At 39.5% G+C, this 27,239-nt stretch overlaps 3 protein-coding genes and 1 pseudogene across 3 annotated transcripts in view; 1 reads left to right on the top strand and 3 right to left on the bottom strand.

The window, feature by feature from the left end:
* LOC123849976 (olfactory receptor 1L8-like) overlaps positions 1–27,239 on the top strand; it is a 254,310-nt gene that overhangs the window by 203,608 nt on the left and 23,463 nt on the right. The gene's annotated exons all lie outside the window — the stretch shown is intronic.
* LOC123849255 (olfactory receptor 1J4-like) lies at positions 4,007–4,948 on the bottom strand. The gene has a single exon (XM_045881876.2). It carries the CDS (start codon positions 4,946–4,948, stop codon positions 4,007–4,009), a length of 942 nt encoding a protein of 313 aa, XP_045737832.2.
* LOC123849254 (olfactory receptor 1J4-like) lies at positions 18,101–18,977 on the bottom strand (annotated as a pseudogene).
* Positions 21,958–22,890, bottom strand: LOC123849253 (olfactory receptor 1J4-like). The gene has a single exon (XM_045881875.1). The coding sequence runs from the start codon at positions 22,888–22,890 to the stop codon at positions 21,958–21,960; it is 933 nt and encodes a 310-aa protein (XP_045737831.1).

Raw genomic sequence — 27,239 nt, 5'->3', positions numbered from 1 at the left:
ATTGCTCCATGCAGAATGTGCCCCCCTCAATACCCACCACCAGGCTAACCCATCCTCCCACCCCCCTCCCCTCTAGAACCCTCAGTTTGTTTTTCAGAGTCTATCGTCTCTCATGGTTCGTCTACCCCTCCGATTTCCCCCGCTTCATTCTTCCCCTCCCGCTACCTTCTTCTTCTTCTTCTTTTTTTTTTTCTTAACATATATTGCATTATTTGTTTCAGAGGTACCGATCTGAGATTCAACAGTCTTGCACAATTCACAGCGCTTACCAGAGCACATACCCTCCCCAGTGTCTATCACCCAGTCACCCCATCCCTCCCACCCCACCCCACCCCCCACTCCAACAACACTCAGTTTGTTTCCTGCGATTAAGAATTCCTCATATCAGTGAGATCATATGATACCTGTCTTTCTCTGTTTGACTTATTTCACTCAACATAATGCCCTCCAGTTCCATCCGCGTCGTGGCAAATGGCAAGATCTCATTCCTTTTGATGGCTGCATAATATTCCATTGTATATATATATACCACCTCTTCTTTATCCATTCATCTGTCGATGGACATCTTGGCTCTTTCCACAGTTTGGCTATTGTGGACATCCCTTTGGATCCCCACTTTTGTATCTTTGGGGTAAATACCCAGTAGTGCAATTGCTGGATCATATGGTAGCTCTATTTTCAACTTTTTGAGGAACCTCCATACAGTTTTCCAGAGTGGCTGCACCACCCTTTGCACTTTTAAAACCATCGACCGCCCCCAGTTCACAAGCATGGCCCCGCCACTCTGGGTTCCTGTCAAGGGGGCTGCCCTAAAGTCCTTTCCGCGCTGCTACTGGTCTGCGAGTCTGGGCCCTGTCCCCAGCACGGGAGGCTTTCGCTCACCTCTGGTGCAGGATCCAGAGGGCTCCCTCCCCCTTCTGTTTATCTTCCAATATCTGCCCACAGAATCAGGGCTCCCCGCTTCATACCTTGAAACCAACCACCTGCAATATTCTATTTGTAGAGATCCAGATATATCTTCTTACATCTCAGGCTGATTTTGTGGGTGTTCAGAGTGGTCTGGGAGATATCCAGCTCAGTTCAGGGGACCAGTTGGAATAGGGTCCCCTACTCCTCTGCCATCTTTTCCTCCCCCCACCACCCCATACCACATCTTCTTTATCCATTCATCTGTTGAAGGGCATCTCAGCTCCTTCCACAATTGGGCTATTGTGGACATCACTGCTATGAACATTGGGGTGCATGTGGCCCTTCTTTTCACTACATCTGTATCTTTGGGGTAAATACCTAGTGGTGCAATTGCTGGGTCCTAGGGTAGCTCTATTTTTAACTTCTTGAGGAACCTCTATACTGTTTTCCAGAGTGGCTGTACCAACTTGCATTCCCATCAACAGTGTAAGAGCATTCCCCTTTCTCCACAACTTCAACACTTGTTGTTTCCTGTTTTGTTAATTTTTGTCATTTTGACTGATGTAAGGTGGTATCTCATTGTGGTTTTGATTGGTATTTCACTGATAGCTAATGATGTTGAGCATTTTTTCATGTCTGTTAGCCATTTGTAGGTCTTCTTTGGAGAAGTGTCTGTTCATGTCTTCTGACCATTTTTTGACTGGGTTATTTGTTTTTTGAGTGTTGAGCTTGTGAAGTTCTTTATAGATCTTGGATATCAGCCCTTTATCTGTAATGTCATTTGCAAATATCTTTTCCCATTCCGTGGGTTGCTTCTTTGTTTTGTTGACTATTTCCTTTGCTGTGCAGAAGCTTTTTATCTTGATGAAGTCCCAAAAGTTCATTTTTTCTTTTGTTTCCCTTGCCTTTGGAAAGATGTCTTGAAAGCAGTTACTGTGGCCGATGCCAAAGAGGTTGCTGCATATGTTCCCCTCTAGGATTTTGATGGATTCCTGTCTCACATTGAGGTCTTTCATCTATTTTGAGTTTATCTTTGTGTATCGTGTAAGGGAATGGTCCAGTTTCAATAGGTAATCTGAATAGACCAATAACCAGTAACAAAATTGAAACAATAATCAAAAACCTCCCAAAAAACAAAAGTCCAGGGACAGATGGCTTCCCAGGGGGAATTCTACCAAACATTTCAAGAAGAAGTAATACCTATTTTTTGAAGCTGTTTCAAAAAATAGAAACGGAAGGAAAACTTCCAAACTCCTTCTATGAGGCCAGCATTACCTTGATCCCCAAACCAGGCAAAGAACCCCATCAAAACAGAGAATTAGAGACCAATATCCCTGATGAACATGGATGCCAAAGTACTCAACAAGATCCTAGCTAATAGCATCCACAGTACATTAAAAGGATTATTCACCATGACCAAGTGGGATTTATTCCTGGGATGCAAGGGTGATTCAACATTTGTAAATCAATCAACATGATAGAGCACATTAATAAAAGAAAAGAACCATATGATCCTCTCAATTGATGCAGAAAAAGCATTTGACAAAATACAGCATCCTTTCATGATTAAAATTCTTCAGAGTATAGGGAAAAGGAACATTCCTCAATATCATAAAAATCGTCTATGAAAAGCCCACAGTGAATATCATTATCAATGGGGAAAAACTGAGAGCTTTTCCCTTAAGGTCAGGAACACGACAGGGATGCCCACTTTCACCACCGTTGTTCAACATAGTGCTAGAAGTCCTAGCCTCAGCAACCAGACAACAAAAAGAAATAAAAGGCATCCAAATTGGCAAAGAAATCAAACTCTCCCTCTTCACAGATGACATGATACTTTATGTGGAAAACCCAAAAGACTCCACCCCCAAATTACTAGAACTCATACAGCAATTCAGCAATGTGTCAGGATATAAAATCAATGCACAGAAATCAGTTGCTTTTCTATATATTAACAATGTAACTGTAGAAAGAGAAATTAAGGAATCAATTCCATTCACAATAGCAACAAAAACCATAAGATACCTAGGAATACACCTAACCAAAGAGGTAAAGGATCTATACTCTAGAAACTACAGATCACTTAGGAAAGAAATTGAGGAAGACACAAAAAGATGGAAAAATATTCCATGCTCATGGATTGGAAGAATAAACGTTGTTAAAATGTCTATCCTGCCCAGAGCAATTTACACTTTTAATGCCATCCCTATTAAAATACCATTGGCATTTTTCAAAGAGCTGGAACAAACAATCCTGAAATTTGTATGGAACCAGAAAAGACCCTGAATCACCAAGGGAATGATGAAAAAGAAAAACAAGGCAGGGGGCATCACGTTGCCTAAATAATCTTTAAAAAAAAAAAAAGGAATGCTGGAATGTGAACTCTACATGGGGATCAATTTGGGGGTCTTTTCCTTTTTAAACTTGCTTGTGCAGAACTTGGAAAATTGCCTAGCTTATAGTCATGGTAAATATTTTTGTGTGCATGAGCTATGAATTCACGTATTTATCTATTCCTTCTTAGAAGTAGAAGTTCTCAGTTTGGGAACAAGACAACACTCATTTTCCCAAATTAAAATTAATCAAGCAGATAGAAGCTATTCTCACTACAGAAATCCAACTTAGAGCAGAAAATTACAATCTTCCTAGAATGGAGAAATTAGATAACTTGATGGACTCTGCTGTGCTCCCCTATTCATTTCTTGTCATAGGCAAAATCAAATTTAAGTTTATTTAAGTTTTAGCAAACCATCAAAAACACTTTATTATCTAGCTATTGCATTAAGAAGGTAGGCATTCTGGACTTTCTAAAACTAAGCATTAGAAACTTTACTGAATATTTGTAGCTTTGAAAAATAATAGACAATAAACAGGAAATAAGGAGCTGATTTATAGCTCATTTCCTTCAATAGATAGAAACTGTGGGTTATAATTAAAAGCTAGAGATGACCAAATTGAAATGGGTCGGGTCCTATAACATAACTGCCCATTTAAAGGGCAGTTGGGAGGATGCAGGAGACATGGTAGTGAACACACAATTTTTCAAGAAAGCATCTCTGACAAGGTCAATGGGTGAAATAACACAATTAGGTGATTCTCACTTGGTGAAAAGGATATTGTTTCTGAAAAGAATCCCCAGAGCCAATTTCATGTCTCTGTTCCTTAGGCTGTAGATGAAGGGTTTCAACACAGGGGTGACCACTGTATACATCAGTGAAGCAATCATATCTTTGTCATTAGAGTTGCTTGATGAGGAGGAAAAGTACAGTGCTATAATTGTTCCATAGAATAGAGAAACCACAGAAAGGTGGGAGCCACAGGTGGAAAGGGCTTTGCTGATACCTTTGGCAGAGGGGACCTTCAGAATAGAGGCCGCAATGTGGCCATAAGAGACCAGGATACCACTCAATGGAATAATGACAACTGCAGCCCCTGCAGTAAATATGACCAGCTCATTAAGAAAGGTATTGGAGCAGGACAGCTTGAGTAGGATGGGGAGGCTACAGAAAAAGTGGGGAATGATGTTGTCAGCACAGAAGGACACCTGAGTCAGGAGGAGGGTGTGCAAAAGGGCACTGCCACAGGAGAGAGTCCAGGATCCAGCCACCAGCAACACACACAGATCCTCCTTCATGATGGTAGTGTAGTGTAGAGGGTGACAAATGGCCACATACCTGTCATATGCCATCACTGCAAGAAGGAGATTATCAACACAACCAAAGAGTATATAAAAATACATCTGTGAAATACATCCTGGATAGGAAATGGATAAGTGCTTAGTCTGCATGTTCCTCAGCATCTCTGGGACAGTGACAGATGAAAAGGAAACATCAGTGAAGGCCAAGTGGCTGAGGAAGAAGTACATGGGGGTGTGGAGGCGAGAGTCCAGCCTGATGAGCAGGATGATGAGCAGGTTCCCCAGCACTGTGGTCAGGTACATGCCGAGGAACAGGGTGAAGAATACACCCTGCTGCTCTGGCCGGATGGGGAGCCCCAGGAGGAGGAACTCGGACACGCTGCTCTGGTTCTCCCTCCTCATGCTGCTTTTTTCTCCTGGGGGAATAAATAGAAATGGGAAACATCAGGCACTTAGAAATACTAAGCATAGCAATTACCGTGTGGTCACATATTTCTCCAAGTGACTGTGTCAGCGTGCAGACAAGTATTGCCTCGCACTCATCCAGTCTGGTGGGAGGGATGCAATGAGATTTGTTTGTACCCCAACACAGTCACTTGGAGAAAGAATGTGACATCAAACTCTTCAGTGGGAATCAGGAACAGCTCATTCGTTTTTGGTGTTGTTTTTTACACATATAGAGACACTGTGGTAGGTACTAGGGAGAAATTCATAGATAAGACACGGTCCCTTCCTCTGGGGAGTCCACATTCCAGGGAGCAGCCTCACAGTCCTGATGAAGAGCATGGCTCTGCAGCCAGACTGCTTATGAGCTTGTGTCTGGTTCTTGCTTATCCTGATTGTTGTTTGCCCTCTCTGTCTGCCTGCCTGCCTGTCTGTCTTTCTCACACACATATGCATGCTTGCCACTTATAGCACTGAGAAGATTAAAGAAACATTACATGTACAGAATAAGTCCTCAATACATAAACTCACTTCACACCATTAGAATGACTATTATCAAAAAAAAGAAAGGAAGGAAGGGAGGAAGGAAGGAAGGTAACAAGTGTTGGTGAGGATGTGAAGAAATTGGAACACTTGTGCATCTCTGGTGGGAATGTAAAATGGTGCAGTCACAATGAAAAACACTATGGCAGTTCCTCAAAAAATTAAACATAGAATTACCATATAACCCAGAAATTCCACCTCTGGATATATATCCAGATAATTGAAATCAGGTTCTTAAACAGATATGTTTACACCCATGTTAAAAGCAGCATTATTCATAACAACCAAAAGATGGAAACAACCTGTGTCCATTGACAAATGAATGGATAAACAAAATGTGGTATATACATACAGTGGAATGGAAAGAAGGAAATCCTGACACATGCTACAGTGTGGATGAACCTTGAAGACATTATGCTGAGTAAAATAAGCCAGTCACTAAATCATAAATACTGTATGATTCCACTTACATGAGATCCTAGAATAGTCAAGTTCATAGAGACAAAAAATAGAATGGTGGTGGCCAGCAGTTAGAGGGAAGGGAAATGAGAAATTATTGTTCAATGTGAAGATAATAAAAGTTCTGGAAGTAGATGGTGGTGATGGTGTGAATGTACTTAATGCCACGGAACTGTACACTTAAAAATTACTTAAATGTCAAATTTTATGTTATATATTTCACCACAATAAAAATGTTTTAAGTTAGAAAATATATCAATGGGAGATAATAAATTACTGTCTCAAGGGGCGCCTGGCTGGCTCAGTCAGTGGAACATGCCACTCTTGATCTCAGGGTTTTGAGTTCAAGCCCTATGCTGGTAAGGGTGGTATATACATTACTTAAAAATAAAATCTTTGGAGCACCTGGGTGGCACACTCAGTTAAGCATCCAACTCTTGGTTTCAGCTCAAGTCATGATATCAGGGTCCTGGGATGGAGCCCTGTGTCAGGCTCTGAGCTCAGCAAGGAGTATGCTTGGGATTCTCTCTCTCCCTCTCCCTCTGCCTCTCCCCCAGCTTGCATTCTTTCTCTCTCTCTCTCTGTCTGTCGCTCCAAAGTAAACAAATAAATCTTTTTAAAAATCTTTTTATTTTAAATATTTTATTTCTTTGTTTGACACAGAGAGAAAGACAGAGAGAGCACAAGCAGGGGGAGTGGCAGGCAGAAGGAGAGGAAGAAGCTGGCTCCCTGCTGAGCAGGGAGCCCAGTGTGGGACTTGATCCCAAGACCCTGGAATCATGAAGAAAATTGGGGGCCCCAGAGAAGTTCAGTAGCCTTCAAACCACATGGACAAATTTCCATCAACTTTGCATAAAGAGGACTTTCCTTGGAGCTTCCAGTTATGTCTAGAGCTGAGACAAGAGAGGAGTCAGGCTGCAGGGCTCTTTCCCAGGTCAAGTGCATACACATCACACACACAAAAACAGACACGCAGAGTAACACAGAAACCAAGGTGCTGTACTTTGGCCCTCTCTTATCTGTACTCATCTCCAGTTGAAATTGTACATTTTGTCACACAAAACTTTTTTAAAAACATGCAGAACGAACCCTTCTAATGCTGTTGGTGGGAATGTGAAATGGTCAACTGCTATGGAAAACAGTATGGAGTTTCCCCAAAACATTGAAAATAGAACTACCACATGATCTTGCATTCCACTTCTGGGTATATACCTTTAGAAAGGATTGAAATCAAGATCTCAAAGCAATATCAAAAGCACTTCCATGCTCATTGCTGTACTATTCACAATAGTGAAGTTTTGGAAACAACCCAAATGTCCATCAACAGAAGAGTGGGTAAAGAAAATGTGGTATATACATACAGCAGAATATTATTCTGCCTTAGAAAAGAAGGAAGTTCTTCCATTTGTGACAACATGGATGAACCTGGAGCACATTATGCTAAGTGAAATAAGCCACTTCCAGAAGGACAAATATTGTATGATTTCACTTTTATGAGGTATCTAAAAGAGTCAAACTCATAGAAACAGAATAAATAGTAGCTACCAGGGGGAGGAGGGGAAAAGGTATAGCTGTTATTCAAATGATACAGCTTCAGTACTTAAATTAATTAGTTCTAGAGGTCTACTTTATAGCATAGTGCCTATAGTCCACAGTACTTTGTTGTGCACTTAAAAATTCATTTAAAAAGTAGATCTCATTTTAAGTGTTTTTATCCAGGAAAAAACAGGGACACAAGGAAATTTTTGGAGGTGATGGATATGTCTATTACCTTGATTGTGGTGATACCTTCAAATGTATATGCATATGTCCAAACTCATTAAATTGCATACATTAATTTTGTAGTTTTTTCTATCAATTACACCTCAGTAAAGCTGTTTAAAAATCATGCAAACACCACATCCAGTCATCCGGGCAACTCACAAACCACACACACAAAACCTCACTACACACAGTAAGAATCACATGTAGTCTAGCACAATATTCAATTAACCTAAAAAGAAGCAACATACACACACCCACACAAGCACACACAAGCACACGTATATGCATTGGCGGAGATTTCTAGCTTTCTGTGATCTATTACCAGCACTATACAATAGGATTTTCTACAGTGATGGAAATATCTCTACATTGTCCACTATAGCAGCACTAGCCCCACGTGACTACTGAGGACTTGAAATAGAGCTACTGCAACCAAGGAATTAAAATTTTTATTTCAATTAACTTTAATTAATTTTAATTTTATGGCCACATGTGGCTAACAGCATCACAGAGGTCAGTGTGCAAGTCAGCCTCTAAAAACAAGCAACATAAATACACGGTCTCCTAGTCCTCACGTAAATGCATGGATCTAGGTCTAGTGATTGTTCCCCACCTTGCTCTGATCTATGCCAGTTCTTGCTGGTCCGAGCTGCTACCTGAATACTCTTCTCTTATGCCTCCATGGCCTGAGGGTCTTTAGCACCTTTCGTGCCTGTTCACAAGCACTAGAACAGTGAGCAGGAAGATTCACATTTACCAGTAAGACAAAGACCTACGGGAATACAACCCCAAGCTTCTGGTTAGAGAAGAAGCCAACAGAACTAATTGCCCAATTTCTTGCCTCCCTCTTGAGATGGATCTTGTGCAGGGGCCAAAAGGGGCTGAACCACAAGAGTCCCAGGAGAAAGTGTCCCTAATGTCAGTGACATGTTGGCCTCCCCTCTGGCTGGTCATGAGAAACTGGAGAGGCCCTGAACACGCTTCACCTGAAGAATGCAGCAATGGAATCTGTCTCTCCATAGATCATAGAAAGGCCCAGAGAGAGTAGTACTAGCCTTGTAGACTCCCACACCACTGACCCCCCAAACTGTATTAGAGTACATATTTCACTACCACCATTCTTTTCATTCTTAGAGAACCACAAAAGATCCACAAAAGCCAAAGCAATCTTGAAAAAATTGAACAAAGTTAGAGGCATCACACCTTTTTAAAAAAAGATTTTATTTATTTATTTGAGAGAGAGACAACAAGAAAGACCATGAGCAGGGAGGAGAGGGAGAAGCAGCCTCCCTGCTCACAGGGAGCCCAATAGGGAGCTCGATCCAGGGACCGAAATCATGACCTGAGCTGAAGGCAGACACTTAACCAACTGAGACACCCAGGCGCCCCGAGGCATCACACTTTTTGACTTCAAACTATAATACAGATCTTAGTAATCAACGCAATATATTATTGGCATGAAAACATATAGACGATGGAACAGAATATAGAACCCAGAGATAAAACCATGCATAGGCCATCAGCTAAGTCTTGACAAGGGAACCAAGCATATACACAATGAGTAAAGGATAGTCTTTATTAAATGGTGTTGAGAAACTGGATATCCGGGGTGCCTGGGTGGCTCAGTCGTTAAGCGTCTGCCTTCGGCTCAGGTCATGATCCCAGGGTCCTGGGATCGAGCCCCACATCGGGCTCCCTGCTCGGCGGGAAGCCTGCTTCTCCCTCTCCCACTCCCCTGCTTGTGTTCCCTCTCTCGCTGTCTCTCTCTGTCGAATAAAGAAATAAAATCTTTATGATGAACTCTGAAAAACAAACTGAGGGTTCTAGAGGGAAGGGGGTGGGAGGATGGGTTAGCCTGGTGGTGGGTATTAAGGAGGGCACGTTCTGCATGGAGCACTGGGTGTTATGCACAAACAATGAATCATGGAACACTTCATCTAAAACTAATGATGTAATGTATGGGGATTAACATAAGAAAAATTAAAAAAAAAAAGAAATAAAATCTTTAAAAAATTTTTAAAAAGAAAGAAACTAGATATCCACATGGAAAAGAGTGAATACGGATCTCAACAGTGTGAAAAGAGCTGTCTGTGACGTTCAGCCCCAGGAGCCAAAAATGTCTGCCACCTTCCTGGGCAGCAGCACCACCATCCAGGAGCTGTTCAAATGCATGTTTCAGAGCAGTTCATGGTCATGTTCAGGTGCAAGGCCTTCCCGCACTGGTACACAGGTGAGGGCATGGATGAAATGGAGCTCACCGAGGTCAAGAGCAGCATGAATAACCTGGTGTCTGAGTACCAGCAGTACCAGGATGCCAGGGCCAAGGAGGAGGGTAAATTTGAGGAGAAGGCAGGGAGGAGTTGGCCTAGAGCTGTCTGGTACCCGGTACAGCATGGAAGCCGTGTGAACCCTTTATTTACTCAACACCTGTTCTCTGATGGCCAAGTCTCACTGTGTGTGCACTGCTCTTCTTCCTGTCTTAACAGCACATGTGCTACCGCATCGGATATTTGTGTATGGAGTTTTCTACCTATTCCAGGTGGAGACTAGACCCTTATATAAATACATATAATTTTCAAATATTTTCTCATAACCTGTATCTTTCTTTTCATTTTCTTAATGGTGTCTCCCTTGGAGCAGAAGTTTTGAACTCTGATGAAATCCAATTTCTCATTTTTTCTTTTATGGATCATCTAAGCAATCTTTGCCTAACCCAAGGAAACACATATTTTCTCCCATTTTTTTCTAAATGCCTTATAGCTCTTAATATTTTGGTATATGACCCATTTTGAGTTATCTTTTGTGTATGGTATGAAGTAAGGATCTAAGTTGAAGGTTTTGCATGAAGATACCCAATTTCTCCAGCTCCATTTGTTGAAAAGATTGTCCCTCCCCCATTGAATTGCCTTGAACTGCCTTTACACCCATTTCAGAAACCAGTTGATCACAAAAGTAAGGTTTGTTCCCTTTGAGATTTATTTCTGGTCCCTCAATTCTGTTGCATTGTTCTATATGTCTATCATTATGCCAGTGCTACACTTTCTTGATGATTGTAGCTTTACAGTTAGTTTTTAAATCAGGGAGTGAAATACCTCCCACTTTGTTCTCCTTTGAGTTAACTAACACACCTCTATAGTTATAAACATCACCTCTAATTGCTCTGACTAGGTCTTCCTGTACTATGTTAAATAGCAGTAGCAAGAATGGGCATTCCTGTCTTGTTACTGATCTTAGAAGAAAATCTTTCAGCTTTTCACTGTTAAGTATGATATTAGCTGTGGGTTTATATATAAACTTTATTATGTTGAGGGGAGCCTGGGTGGCTCAGTCAGTTAAGCGTCTGCCTTCCGCTCAGGTCCTGATTCTGGGGTCCTGGGATTGAACCCCATGTTGGGCTTCCCTGCTCAGCGGGGAGTCTGCTTCTCCCTCTCCATCTCCCCCTTCCCCCCACTCATCCTCTCTCTCAAATAAATTAACTAATTAATTTTTAAAAACTTTATTTTTTAAATTTTATTTTATTTTTTATGTTCAATTAGCCAACATATAGTTATGTTGAAGTGAATTCCTTCTATTCCTAGTTTGTTGAGAGTTTTTATCATGAAAGGATGTTGAATTTTGCCAAATCCTTTTCCTACAACAGTTGAAATGATTTGTGGTTTTTCTTCTCTATTCTGTTAATGTGGTATATTGCATTAATTGATTTGCATATATTGAACCATCTTTGCATCCCAGGGATAAATCCCACTTGGTCATGGTGTATGATCCTTTTAATGAGCTGTTGAATTTGGTCTGCTAGTATTTTGTTCAGGATTTTTACATCTATGTTCATCAAGGTATTGTCTTTATTTTTTTATTTTAATTCCAGTATAGTTAATATACAGTATTATAGTAGTTTCAGATGTACAATATAGTGATTCAACAATTCTATACATCACCCAGTGCTCATCACAAGTGTGCTCCTTAATCTTCATCACACGTTTCAGCCATTCCCCACCCACCTCCCATCTGATAACCATCAGTTTGTTCTCTATAGTTAAGACTCTTTTTCTTGTTTTCTCTCTCTCTGCCTCTCTCTCTCTCTTTTTTTTCTTTTGCTCATTTGTTTTGTTTCTTAAATTCCACATATGAGTGAAATCATGGTATTTGTCTTTCTCTGATAGATTTATTTCCTTAGCATTATACTCTAGCTCTACCCATGACATTGCAAATGCCAAGATTTCATTCTTTTTATGGCTGAATAATATTCCAGTGTGTGTGTGTGTGTGTGTCCTCTTCTTTATCTATTTATCTATCAATGGACACTTGGGCTCTTTCCATAATTTGGCTATTATAAATAATGCTGCTTTAAACACAGGCATGCTTGTATCCCTTTGAATTAGTGTTTTTTGTATTTTTTGGGTAGATACCGAGTAGTGCGATTACTGGTTCATAGGGTAGTTCTATTTTTAACTCTTTAAGGAACCTCCATACTGTTTTCCACAGTGGCTGCACCCGTTTGCATTCCCACCTACAGTGCATGAGGGTCCCTTTATCTCCACATCCTTAACACTTGTTTCTTGTGTTTTTGATATTAGTCATTCTGACAGGTGTAAGATGATATCTCATTATAGTTTTGATTTGCATTTCCCTGATGATGAGTGATGTGTATCTTTTTATGTGCCTAGTGGCCATCTGGATGTCTTCTTTAGAGAAATGTCTGTTCATGTCTTCTGCCCATTTTTTAATTGGTTATTTGTTTGGGGGTGTTGAGTTGTGTAAGTTCTTTATATATTTTGGATACTAACCCTTTATCAGATATGTCATTTGTAAATACCTTCTCCCATTCTTTGGGTTGCCTTTTAGTTTTGTTGATTGTTTCCTTCACTGTGCAGAAGATATTGGCTTTTAGGTTTCTTTTCATGCAGTGGTTTTGGCTGGCTTTGGTACCAGGGTAATGCTGGCCTCCTAAAATGAGTTTTGAAGTGTTCCTTCTTAATTTTTTGGAAAATTTTAAGAAGAGTTGGTGCTAATTTTTCTTTAAATATTTGATAGAATTCACCAGTGAGACCATCTGGTCCTGGGCTCTTCTTTACTGGGAGGTTTATGATCACTGATTCAATCTCCTTATTTTTTTAAAAAGATTTTATTTATTTATTTGACAGGCAGAGAGAGAGAGAGCACAAGCAGGGGGAGCAGCAGGCGGAGGGAGGGGGAGCAGCAGGCGGAGCGAGAGGGAGAAGCAGACTCCCTTCTAAGTAGAGAGCCCAATGGGCTAGATCCCAGAACCCTGGGATCATGACCCGAGCCAAAGGCAGACACTTAACTGACTGAGCCACCCAGGTTACCCCTCAATCTCCTTGTTATTGGTCTTTCAAGGTTTCTATTTCTTTTATCATTCAATCTTGGGAGGTTGTATGTTTCTGGGAATTAATCGGTTTCATCTAGGTTACAACTCATTAAATTTATTAAAAATCATTGAGCTGAATTTTATTATATAAAGTTGCAAAAATAAAAGATTGTACCAGAAGCTTTAACCAGTACATTGAGTAAATATAAAGAAATAGAGAGTATAAATATTAAGAGGGTAGAACTCAGTTACTATTCACTGATAATTTTATGGCTTACCTAAAATATCCAAAACAATATACAAATTATTATTTTTTAATTTTTTTTAAGATTTTATTTATTTATTTGACAGAGAGAGACACAGCGAGAGAGAGAACACAAGCAGGGGGAGTGGGAGAGGGAGAAGCAGGCTTCCCACAGAGCAGGGAACCCGATGTGGGGCTTGATCCCAGGACCCTGGGATCATGACCTGAGCTGAAGGCAGACACTTAACAACTGAGCCCCTCAGGCACCCCACAATATACAGATTATAAAAATAGTGAATTCAGTACACTTATATATTGACTTTGACTTAGAAAAGTCAACTATGTTTCTATATTGTAGAAAAAATTGAATATGAAATTTAAATTATTACATTTTTAAATTGCACACAAATATAAAATATCTAGGGAAAAGGTGAATGAAAGATGTATAAGTCCTCTATCTTAAAACTACAAAATGTGTTGAAAGAAAATAAGAAGACAAAAGTAGTTGAAGATATATACATATGGTCCCAGATTAGAGATTCAATATTTTTAAAATGTCAGTTCTAAGCTGTTTTATGTTTTGAATAGCATTCTAAATAAAGCATTAATAGTTTTGTTTTGTAATTGTCAAGAAAAATCTAAAAATCAAATGGAAATTCAAGAAGAAAAAAGAGTCAAGATAACATATTCAGTCACTTGAACCATAACAAAGACAATATTGCAGTGGAATGGAGAAAGGATGAATTTTTTTCTCCTTCTAGATTTGACTGATAACATTATTCTGAATTTTAGGGACTATTAAAAGATGCTTTTAATAAAAGGTTCAGGTCATCAGAGTACATTCAATTTTTTTAAAAATTAAAATGTTTTTATACAAATTATATGTTTTAATTTTTAATTTATGTTCTTAACTATTACTCTGTGACTTCAGCAACATCATTTAAACAAGCCCTAATTAGGGTAAACCTGTAAAGTGACAAAATGCACTATACAAAAGACTACAAGTATTTTGTACTCACTAGAGACCCAACAATTAAAAGAATCTGTGCCCCTCAGTACCATGCAATTTTCATGGAAATGATTTATTGTTTGGAAAATTAGTACTGTCAATTATAATTTGTACTCTTTAGCAAGGCAATACATGTGAGCAATGATAAAGATCAAAGTAATATATTATTTTATAATGGTATCTTTTATTTAAATATCCTAAAAATATTTTATGAATTTTATACATAGGAATTACCCCATCTACCTTTGAGATGCAATATTTATTTAGACCATTTATCCTGACCTAATCTTTTTACCACATTCTTATGCCTAACTGCTGTACAATGAGTCTTGATTATCTGTGCTGCAATAAGTGAGCCCTAGCACAAAAAATTAAAAACTGATTTACCCAGATAGACTACAGAGAAGTTTGTTATGTTGCAAACTTGATCAACCAGAGAAAGATGGACTTTTTAATAAATTGTTGTAATATTTACCTATTGGCTATCCATACAGAAGAAAATTAATTTTGTGTCTGTACCTTAAAACATACACCAAAAGTGAACCCAGCTGGACTTTAGATGCACATATTGAAAGAAAAACAAGAATCTTTTTTATTTTTAAGAGAGAGAGAGAAAGAAAGAGAGCACATGAGTGGAGTGGGAGGGGCAGAGGGAGAGGAAGAGAGAGAATCTTAAGCAGGCTCCATGCTCAGCACAGAAATCATGACCTGAACTGATATCAAGAATCTGATGCTTAGGGGCACCTGGGTGGCTCAGTCGTTAAGCGTCTGCCTTAGGCTCAGGTCATGATCCAGGGTCCTGGGATCGAGCCCCGCATCAGGCTCCCTGCTTGGCGGAGAGCCTGCTTCTTCCTCTCCCACTTCCCCTGCTTGTGTTCCCTCTCTCACTGTGTCTCTCTCTGTCAAATAAATAAAATCTTTAAAAAAAAAAAAAAAGAATCTGATGCTTAACTGACTGAGCCACCCAGGTACCCCAAAGAAGAATCTTTTTAAGATAAAAACTTAGGGGAATATCTTCAATTTATTTTGGGAAATAAAAATTCCTTCAATCAGATATGAAGTTAGCCACATAGGAAAAAAATTTAATACATATGACTACATTAAGATATATAATCTTTTTTTTAAGATTTTATTTATTTATTTGAGAATGAGTGAGAGAGAGAGAGGACGAGCAGGGTGAGGGGCAAGGGGAGAAGCAGGCTCTCTGCTGAGCAGGGGAGCCCTATGTGGAGCTTGATCCTGGGACTTGAGGATCATGACCTGAGCTGAAGGCACACACTTAACGTACTGAGCCACCCAGGTGCCCCTAAGATATATAATCTTAATATATAATGACTACATTAAGATATATAATTCATCAAAAGACCCATAAAGATTATGGAAAAGTAAGCCGAAATGCTAAGCAAATAAGTCAGTCAGAGAAAAGACAAGTATCATATGATTTCACTCATATGTGGAATTTAAGAAACAAAAGGGATGAACAGGAAAGGAAGGGAAAATAAAATAAGATGAAAACAGAGAGGGTGGGGTGCCTGGGTGGCTCAGTCGTTAAGCATCTGCCTTCAGCTCAGGTCATGATCCCAGGGTCCTGGGATCGAGCCCCCAGTTGGGCTCCCTGCTCAGCGGGGAGCCTGCTTCTCCCTCTCCCACTCCCCCTGCTTGTGTTCCCTCTCTTGCTGTCTCTCTCTGTCAAACAAATAAATAAAACCTTAAAAAAAAGAAAGAAAACAGAGAGGGAGACAAACCATAAGAGACTCTTAACTATAGGAAACAAACAGGTTTGCTGGAGGGTAGGTGGATGGGGGGATGAATTGGGTGATGGGAATTAAGGAGGGCACTTGAAGTAATGAGCACTGGGTGTTGCATGCAACTGATGAGTCACTAAATTCTACCTCTGAAACTAAAAAAAAGAAAAAAGAAAAAGCAAGCCTTAAATCTTCAAATACTACATCAAGAACTAATGATGTACTATATGTTGGCTAATTGAACATAATAAAAAATAACTTGAAAAATAAAAAAAAAAAGAAAAAGCAAGCCACATTACAGAAGAATAAATTCTCAATTCATATATCCAGCAAAGGGTTTATATCCAGGAATATATATATACATGAAGAACTCCTAGAAACCAATAAGAAGAAACAGACTACCCAATAAAACAGCAGCAAATGGCTAAAAACAGACCATTTACAAGAGAGGATACCCAAATTACACAAGCACAGGTAAAGGAGATAAACAACATGAGTTATCAGACAAATGCAAATTAAAACCATAACACATGACTTCTACAAACCCATAAGAATGTGTACAGTAGAAAAGATGGACAGTATAAATGTTGGTGAGTGAGTATATTACAGGGAGGAGCACTTTGTCTAACTTTTTAAAATATTATCCATGAATTAATTGAAGTGTACATAAATTTTCATCCAAAAATTCCATTTTGAGGTATCTACGCAAGCCCCAAACTGGGAACTACCCAAATGTCAATCAGAACTAGAATGGAAGATAAATTAAGGAGTATAGACACAATTGGAAACTATAAAGCCACGAGAATGAGTTAACCATAACTATACAGAACAAAACAAAATGGGAACACAAAAGAGTACATACTCTATGCTTTATCTATAAAACAGCCAAACTGACCAATCATATATGAAATCAAAATAATGGCAATAAAATAATATGGTTAAACACATGATTTTTTGAAGTCACACATGTCTGAGGTTAAATCTTGTGACAGCTACTCAGTTGCTATCCCTGGGTTTTAGTTTGATTCTCTGTAAATATGAAAAATATTAACATCTTTATAAGAGAAATGTGCTCAGGAGTAAACAAATATACATTTAAATGCTTGATGAATGCCAGCTGCAATAGCTACTCTCATCTGTTTCACAGATACAGCAGTTTGGTGACTTCTGGATTTCTCACACATGAAATAAGTGAGCTCTAGTGGTATTGTGAAAACTCAGATAGATATGTGTTGATATCAATACCAGATAGGGTTACAAAGAAAAAAATAAAGATTCTAAAACTTCCTAAAGCCCAGGGAAAGGGGCACCGAAGTTTCACAAGCTTGCAGAGAACTTCAGGGTACAGGAGGGCTTGTAGTTTCACTGCAGAACATTAATGCACACAATCCAGACAGCAGGTAGAGAAAAAGAACAATCAGGTGAACATAAATATGAGAAGAAACATAAAATGAGACCAAGAAAAGGAAGTTAAGAGTTAAAAGTGTTGTTAATAAGACCTAGCCCTTCAACAGATGAATGGATAAAGAAGATGTGGTCCTTATATACAGTTGAATATTATGCAGCCATCAGAAAGGATGAATACCCACCATTTGCATTGACATGGATGGAAATGGAGGGGATTATGCTAAGTGAAATAAGTCAAGCAGAGAAAGTCAATTATCATATGGTTTCACTCATATGTGGAACATAAGGAATAGCACAGAGGACCATAGGGGAAGGGAGGGAAAACTGAAGGGGAAGAAATCAGAGAGGGAGACAAACCATGAGAGACTCTGGACTCTGGGAAACAAACTGAGGGTTACAGAAGGGGTAGCCAGATGATGGGTATTAAGGAGGGTGCATGTTGTGTTGAGCACTGGGTGTTATATGCAACTAATGGATAATTGAATGCTACATCAAAAACTAATGATGTACTATATGTTGGCTAACTGAACATAATAAAAAATTTTTTAAAATAAATAAGTAAATTCATTTAAAAAAAGACCTAGCCAAGTTACAACTTTTAGAAGAAACACGTTTACAGCCCCCAAGAGTACCCATGACAGCAAGGTTGAATGAACACCACCAAGGACTCTTTAGAGTCCTTGGCTCTAAAGATTTTCTTAAGAACACGTTTCATGTCCTTATTCTTCAGGCTATAGATGAAGAGGTTCAGCATGGGGGTGACCACCGTGTACATCACAGAAGCAAGTATGTTGCCTGATGAAGGGAAAAAGTAAACACCAGCAATTGTCCCATAGTATAAAAACACTACAGAGAGGTGGGAGCCACATGTAGACAAGGCTTTGAAGTTTCTTTTGAAGGAGAGGACCTTCAGAATGATACCTGCCGTGTGGATATATGAGCCCAAGATACCACTCAATGGCAGGATGAAGATCAGTCCTCCCTCAATGAGAATAAGCAGCTATTGCAGGGGGTGTTGAGCAGGAGGACTTTAGCACAACAGCAAGATTACAAAAGTGGAGAACGATAGTTCCTGCACAGGACAACCAGTCCATGAAGAAGGCATGCAACAGAGCATGGGTACAAGATAAAAACCAGGACCTAGCCACTAGGATGATACAAAACTCATTCCTCAAGATGGTGGTATAATGGAGAGGGTAACAGATGGCCACATACCTGTCATAGGCCATCACTGTGAGACGAAAGCTATCAATACAACTAAAATTAGTGAAGAAATACATTTGTGAAATGCACCAAGCATAGGGGATGGACTGATCTCAAGCATCCATGTTTATCATCATCTTAGGAATAGTGACAGATGAAAAGGAGACATCTGTGAAGCCAAGTGGCTGAGGGAGAAGTATGGGGGTGTGGAGGCGAGAATCTAGCCTGATGAGCAGGTTCCCCAGCACTGTGGTCAGATATATGCCCAGGAACAGGGCAAAGAACATGAACTTCGGCTCAGGTCATGATCCCGGGGTCCTGGGATCGAATCCCGCGTCGGGCTCCCCGCTCTGCAGGGAGCCTGCTTCTCCCTCTCCCACTCCCCCTGCTTGTGTTCCCTCTTTCGCTGTGTCTCTCTGTCAAATAAATAATAAAAATAAAATCTTTAAAAAAAAAAAAAAAGAACATGACCTGTTGCTCCAGCCGGATGCGGGAGCCCAGAAGGAGGAACTTGGACATGCAGCTTCTGGTTCTCTGACCTCATACTGCTTTTCTATATGCTAGGGATGAAGAAGTTTTGGGAATCTCAGAAACCTAGAAAGAACTATCACATCTCATACTGTAATTTTTTTGGAAAACAATAAATTTTTAACTAAACGCATTAACTTCTCACACCTGTGAATGCATGTACCTTCACTCTGTCCCATTCTGGCTCCAGGAAAACATCTCACCCAAGAGCAGCCAATAAGACCTCATTGCATAAAGTAAGAGGGTGTTTGCTGTTTTACTCAACCATTGTTCCACTGAACATTGAGTCTGTATCAGGACCTCTACTAAGGGATGAGAATGTAGACATAAACAAGAAAGGCAAAGACCTTGCCCTCTATGAGTATAGATCCTGATGAATGTAGAGGGATAATTTACTACACCAAGACACGGCCCAATTGTAATAGTTCACTGTGGCAGAAATAGTAGATGACTCTTGGAAAACTGGTGTCAGTTGTTTCTGCCTTAAAATGACATGAGACTCCAGTGCTGAGGTGGCATTGTTGGGGTGTTGTCATGCTCCTTCTGTGAACCTGGCTTCATGATATCAGACTAGTGATTTTATCCCTGATCAATTGGTTAAAGCGGTGTCTGCTAGGTTCTCTACTGTAAAGTTACTATTTTAATTTCTGTAATTAGTATCATTTGAGTAGATACTTTAAAATGATATAACCATAACTTTTTTCTTATTAAAATTTCACCCACTATGTTTAACACTTTTTTCCCCTTTTCTCTTTTGTTTTGTTTCTTAAATTCCACATATGAGTGAGATCATATGGTATTTGTCTTTCTCTGACTTATTTCACTTAGAATAATACTCTCCAGCTCCATCCATGTTGTTGCAAATGGCAATATTTCATTCTTTTTGATAGCTGAGTATTATTCCATTGTGTGTGTGTGTGTGTGTATACTACATTTTAGCGTGTGTGTGTGTGTGTGTGTGTGTACCACACCTTATTTTTTTTTCTCAGATCTAGGGTTAGGGTTAGGGCCAGGGTGAGAGTATGTGCCTGGTATCCTGCAGTTTGGACACTCTGGAAGACATATGGAGGTTCCTCAAAAAGTTAAAAATAAAGCTACCCTATGACTCAGCAATTGCACTACTAGGTATTTATCCAAAGGATACAAACATAGTGATTTGAAGGGACACCTGCACCCCAATGTTTATAGCAGCAATGTCCACAATAGCCAAACTATGAAAAGAGCCCAGATGTTCATAGACAGATGAATGGATAAATAAGAGGTGGTATATATATACAATGGAATAATACTCAGCCATCAAAAGGATGAAAACTTACTATTTACATCGACATGGATGGAACTGGAGGGTATTATACTGAGCAAAATAAGTCAATCAGAGAAAGACAATTATCATATGGTTTTACTCATATGTGGAATATAAGAAACAGGGCAGAGGACTGTAGAGGAAGGGAGGGAAAACAGAATGGGAAGAAATCAGAGGGAGACAAACCATGAAAGACTCTTAACTATAGAAATCAAACTGAAGGTTGCTGGAGGAGAGGTGGGTGGTGGGATGGAGTAATTGGGTGACAGGCATTAAGGAGGGCACATGATGTGATGAGCACTCAGTGTTATATGCAACTGATGAATTACTGAACTCTACACCTGAGACTAATGATATACTATATGTTGGCTAATTGAATTTAAATAAAAATTTTAAAAAGAAAACATATAGTAATGTGAAAAATATAAATTCAAATATATCATATTAAATGTTACTAGATCAAATTCCCCAGAAATACAAGGATTATGAATCTATCTAAAAAGAACACAACCTAACTTCACAGTGCTAACAAGGAATGTCTCACAGATATAAGGACATAGAACAGTTTAAAGAAAATTGATGGAAAAGAAATACCATGTGGGTAGCCAGGTGATGGGTGTTAAGGAGGGCACGTGTTGTGATGAGCACTGGGTGTTATACACAACTAATGAATCGTTGAACACTACATCAAAAACTGATGATGTACTATATATTGGCTAACTGAACATAATAAAAAAAAGACATAACATGTAAACACTAACCAAAAGAAAGCTGACATAGCTCTACTAATAATCAGAAGAAGTAGATGAGAAGATGTTAAGGCAGGAGCTGCTGCTAGAGATAAAGAGAAATATCTCCTATTTATAAATGCAGTGGTATGATGTTAAATGAATAAAAATAGCTCTCAGAGAGGAGCCTTGCTTTGTAGCCTTTGCCAGTTAACATAGTGTAATTATTTCCAGTATGGCTGATTTCAATCTACCAATGTGATATCATTGAATGTGGAGTTGAAAGAGATGTTCACATTCAACTTGAAGCCAATGTAAGCCAGCTTCAGCATACCACTGCTTTAGAGAATCAGTACACGGGAGCAGATCATGATGAATCTGCATGTCATCAATAACATAGCATATAAATTACATAAGCAATAACTGGGCATATCTAAAAGGGGAAAAAATAAATCCACAATTACAATTATGCAGCATGCTTCACAAGATTTTGCACATTAAAGAGATGATGAACAAGGAGGAAAAAATTAACGGTAAAGAATATTTAACAATCCAAGTAACAAACTTGACCTGGTGGACATATTAACAGCACTATGACAGCAGAATGTATATTCGTTTTAAGTTACATAGAGTTGCCAACCATACAATAGTTTTAGGAGATATATCTCACTGTGCATGACTACAATAATCGGATTTAGTGATTGTCACTTAAAAGTTAGCCCTCTTGACAAATATTTCTAGGGCCTGTTTTATACCTTTGTTCCTCAGGCTATAGATGAAGGGATTCAGCATAGGGGTAACTACAGTGTACATGACCGAAGCAATTATGTCTTTGTCACTGTAGTCCCATGATGGGGAGAAAAAGTAAACACCTGCAAGTGTCCCATAGTATAAAGACACCACAAAAAGATGGGAGCCACAGGTAGAAAAGGCTTTAAAGAATCCCTTAGTAGAGGGGATCCTCAGGACACTTGTCCCGATACGGATATATGAGCCCAAGATACTACTCAAGGGCAGGATGAAAAACATTCCTCCTTCAGTAAAGATGACCAGTTCATTGAGAGAGATGTCTGAGCAGCTCATCTTCAGGAGCACAGTAAGGTCACAGAAGAAGTGGTGGATGATATTATCAGCACAGAAGGACAGTTGGACCAAGAGAAGGGTGTGCAACAGGGCATGGATGCAACAGAAGAACCAGGACCCAGCTACTAATGAGATACACAGCTCCTGCCTCATGACAGTGGTGTAGTGGAGTGGCTGACAGATGGCCACATACCTGTCATATGCCATCACTGCAAGAAGGAAGTTGTCAAGACAACCAAAAACTATGAAAAAATACATCTGAGAAATGCACCCCACATAGGGAATGGATTGTTGCTGAGTCTGCATGTTCATGAGCATCTTTGGAACTATAATAGATGAAAGGGAAATATCAGAGAAGGCCAAGTGGCTGAGGAAGAAGTACATGGGATTGTGGAGGTGAGAGTCCAACCTGATGATCAGGATGATGAGCAGGTTCCCCAGCACTGTAGTCAGGTACATGCCCAGGAACAGAGTGAAGAACACACCCTGCTGCTCTGTCTGGATGGGGAGCCCCAGGAGGAGGAACTCAGACACGCTGCTCTGGTTCTCCTTCCTCATGCTGTTTTTATCTCTTCTGGCAATTGGGGAAAATAGGGAATGTCAGTAAACATGTCATAACATTTATGTTTATTTCTCACAACTCTTGGTGCATGAGTTAATTTTTTTAAAGGTTTATTTATTTATTTATTTATTTATTTATTTATTTATTTATGTTGTGTTATGTTATGTTATGTCACCATACAATACATCATTAGTTTTTGATGTAGTGATCCATGATTCATTGTTTTTGTATAACACCCAGTGCTCCATGCAGTACGTGCCCTTCTTAATACCCATCACCAGGCTAACCCACCCCCCACCCCCCTCCCCTCTAAAACCCTCAGATTGTTTCTCAGAGTCCATAGTCTCTCATGGTTCATCTCTCCCTCTGATTTCCCCCCCCTTCATTTTTCACCTCCTTCTCCTAATGTCCTCCATGCTATTCCTTATGTTCCACAAATGAGTGAAACCATATGATAATTGACTTTCTCTGCTTGACTTATTTCACTTAGCATAATCTCCTCCAGTCCCATCCATGTTGATGTAAAAGTTAAGAATTTCAGACCGATATCCCTGATGAATATGGATTCCAAAATTCTCAACAAAATCCTGGCTAATAAGATCCAACAATACATTAAAAGGGAAAAAATAGCATGATGAAGTAAGAATAGTTACCTCTCCTTTGCCAGTGAAGAATCTGAGCCAGAGAGAGGAAGTCACTTCCTAAGATCATAAAACAAAAAGAAATAAAATGTATTCAAATTGGCAAAGGAGAAGTCAAACCCTCTCTTTTCGAAGATGACATGATACTTTATGTGGAAAACCCCAAATACTCCACCCCCAAATTACTAGAACTCATACAGCAATTCAGTAATGTGGCAGGATACAAAATCAATGCACAGAATCGTTGCTTTCTTATACACTAACAGTGCATGAGTTAATTTGTCCATCTCTAGCTCTAATGATATATGAAACTGTCACATTAACCAGATTTTTTTCCCAAAACAACTAAAGGACATTTATTCTTTATTCAACAAATACTTATTTATTTATTTATTTTAAAGATTTTATTTATTTATTTGACAGAGAGAGACAAAGGGAGAGAAGGAACATAAGCAGGGGGAGTGGGAGAGGAAGAAGCAGGCTTCCTGCTGAGCAGGGAGCCCGATGCGGGACTCGATCCCTCAACAAATATTTATTGAACAAAAGCTTTGTCCCGTATTGAGTACATAGTAGTGAACAAGAAATAGGAAGTCTCTATGTTCAAGGAGTTTATATCTTTATATCAAGCCAGGTTCACAAACACCAGATTCGGGGAAAGATAATAAAAATTCCTCCTATTACCTATTATGTTACAGGCATGGTGCTGAATAATTTGTGTGCATTGCCTCATTTATCCTCAAAATAGCATGATGAAGTAAGAATAGTTACCTCTCTTTTGCCAGTGAAGAATCTGAGCCAGAGAGAGGAAGTCACTTCCTAAGATCATAAAAATTAAGAGCCAGACTGAACATTGGGCCCCAGTCTGCCATACTGCGGACACTGAGCTTACACTCATTAGTGTATAACACCGGCCCAGGACTGGAAATGCATGTGAACCTGCCTGCTTTATATATATATAGCTACTTTTGAAACGCAGTTAAGGAAGTAGTTGAGTTCATAGGAAAGAACCAGAGGCCCCTAAGACAAGTACATGAAACATAAAACAACAACAACCCACTCTAAACATTTGGAACCACATAAAATATGACTTATAAACAAAATACAATATCACACATAATTACACACTGAGCTGACAGTTCAAGACCTCTTACCTATTTCTGGTTATGAGTAAATTCAGGAAACTTCTCCCCCAGACTGGGGAGCATATGTGTCTTTCTTCAGACTACACCATCTCATTTACTTAATTATGATGTCTGTCCAAGGATGAAAATGTGGGAGTTACAGAAAGAGACGTGGGGCAAACACTTGAATTCAATGGGACTGATTAGGAGATCCCAGATCACACACACAAATGCCCTGCACTTGTTTAAAGGGGCAACACTTATTTAGACTTCTATGCTCTTGTCTAAGAGAGGAAAAGAATAGGACTGGGGTCAATTACACACACACACACGCAAACACACACACACAAACACACATGCACACACAAAGAAAATTCATGAAGAAAACATACTTATGTATCTGCATTGTACTGGCAAGGAAACATCACACAGACCCATACATATGTAGAACTCTAGACACAGAGACACACTTTGCCCACCTAGATTTCCCAGCTCACTCTGACCAGTGCCATTTTCCTGAGTCCTCAGCTTCTGTTGAGAACACCAGGAACAAAGAGTAAGAAGAAAGCCTCTGTGAACCCATGATCTCATGAGCTCTCTGTGTCTGTCCTTGAGCTCCAGGGCAACAGGCAGGAGATAACAATTTTACAAACCTCAGAGAGGACTCATGGAAAGTCTCTAAGCTCCTGGTTAAGGAAAGAATCAAGCAAACTAATGGCCACCAATTCCTATCAGACCTTGGGGAGGAGCCTGTGCGGGAGCTGGAGGGACTGAGCTGTTAGATTCACCTGAGAGGGTGACCCAGATCTCAGGGACACTCTAGGCTCCTTTCTGCCTGTTCATAGTTCCAGGGGGGAAGTAGGAATGGCTTAGCCTCCATTACCAGTGTTGCCAATGCACTGGGTCAGTCCTCCCAACAGCACATTATGGTCCAGGAAGAATAAGTCTGGCTTCTGCAAACTTCCACACCACTTGCTACCATAAGCACTCAATCTAGCTTTAACTTCACATCCTGCAGGTCCCCTCTCTCCCTTGGGAGAGACTTCAGGGCGTGAAGGTGTGCCTTTTCCAAGAGAGCGTAGAGGGAGTAGATTGAGTCCTTGGGCTCAGTTTTCAGAAGAACTGGGTCTGGGCTATGCCTCTCATTAATTGTTGGCCCTGAGCATATAAAGTAATCCCCGCAGCCCTGTTACATCACCTGTAAAGTGTGGATAAAAGTACATTGTCCTCAGAAGTTATTCTTGAAATTAAATGAGATGTTTCATGCAAAGGCACATAATAAATGCACAATGGACATCAGCTCTTGTGATCATTATCTTTGTATCTTCCAAAAAAGATAATGATATCTAGAATCACTGTTATTGCCATAGGATTGCTATTGAATGAATAATTGAATTAACTGATTAATTCTTCCAATCTAATAGTAAGAATTTATTCCTGCCCTAAGAGATTAAATGAGTTAAAACACATGAACTTAGAACTTTTTCTGGCATTTTCTAAGTCCTGAATAAACTTTGACTATTTTGTTGCTATGGTTTACAGACTCATTACCTTCAGCTGCTCACACATGCTCCCACATTTGTTTCATTAACATCTTAGTTATTGATAACTCCATGTTGTTCAAACCGAAATGTAGGAATCCTTTAGCTACCAGAGGAGAGCTGAGTGGGGGGATAGGTTCAGTAGGTGATGAGGATTAAGGAGCACCTTTGTTGTGATGAGCACTAGGTGTATGGATGTGTTGAATCACTATATTGTACACCTGACAATAATATTACTCTGTAAGTAAGCTAACTGGAATTTATTTATTTTTTTAAAGGTTTTATCTTAGTTATTTTATTTTGTGCAAATATCTTCATATCTTATTATCTCTCTTTTTTTAACTTAATTTAATTAGCCAAGGTATAGTACATCATTAGTTTTTTATATAATGTTCAATGATTCATTAGTTGAATATAATACCCAGTGCTCATCATATTTTAATTTCCATCACCCAGTTACCCCATCTCCCCACCTACCTCCCTTTCCGCAACCCTCAGTTTGTTTGAGTCTCATATGGTTTGTCTTCCTCTCTGATTTCTTCCCATTCAGTTTTCCCTCCCTTCCCCTAATGTCTCCTGCACTATTCCTTATGTTCCACATATGAGTGAACCCATATGATAATTGTGTTTCTCTGATTGACTTATTTCACTTAGCATAATCCCTTCCAGTTCCATCCATGTCAATGTAAATGATAGAAATTCATCCTTTCTGGTGGCTGAGTAATACTCCATTGTATATATGAACCACATCTTTATCCATTCATCTGTTGAAGGACATCTCCGTTCCTTCCACTGTTTGGGTCTTGTGGACATTGCTGCTGTGAACATTGGGGTGCAGGTGCCCCTTCTTTTCACTACATCTGTATCTTTGGGATAAATACCCAGTAGTGCAATTGCTGGGTCATAAGGTAGCTCTATTTTTAATCTCCTGAGTCCTCAGCTTCTGTTGGGAACACCAGGTTCCAGAGTGTTTGTACAAGCTTGCATTCCTACCAACAGTGTAAGAGGGTTCCCCTTTCTCCACATTCTCACCAACATTTTT

This window comes from Mirounga angustirostris, unplaced genomic scaffold, assembly GCF_029215605.1.
Source record: "Mirounga angustirostris isolate CCGP_5_RB_7025 unplaced genomic scaffold, mMirAng1.0.hap1 SCAF_15, whole genome shotgun sequence".
In the NCBI taxonomy this organism is placed as follows: domain Eukaryota; kingdom Metazoa; phylum Chordata; class Mammalia; order Carnivora; family Phocidae; genus Mirounga; species Mirounga angustirostris.
Note: the sequence above shows the minus strand (reverse complement) of the source record. Positions and strands in the feature narration are given on the sequence as shown.

Excerpts from the sequence above, each read along its gene's own strand:
- LOC123849255 (XM_045881876.2), bottom strand. The coding sequence starts at position 4,948 with ATGAGGAGGGAGAACCAGAGCAGCGTGTCCGAGTTCCTCCTCCTGGGG.
- LOC123849253 (XM_045881875.1), bottom strand. The coding sequence starts at position 22,890 with ATGAGGAAGGAGAACCAGAGCAGCGTGTCTGAGTTCCTCCTCCTGGGG.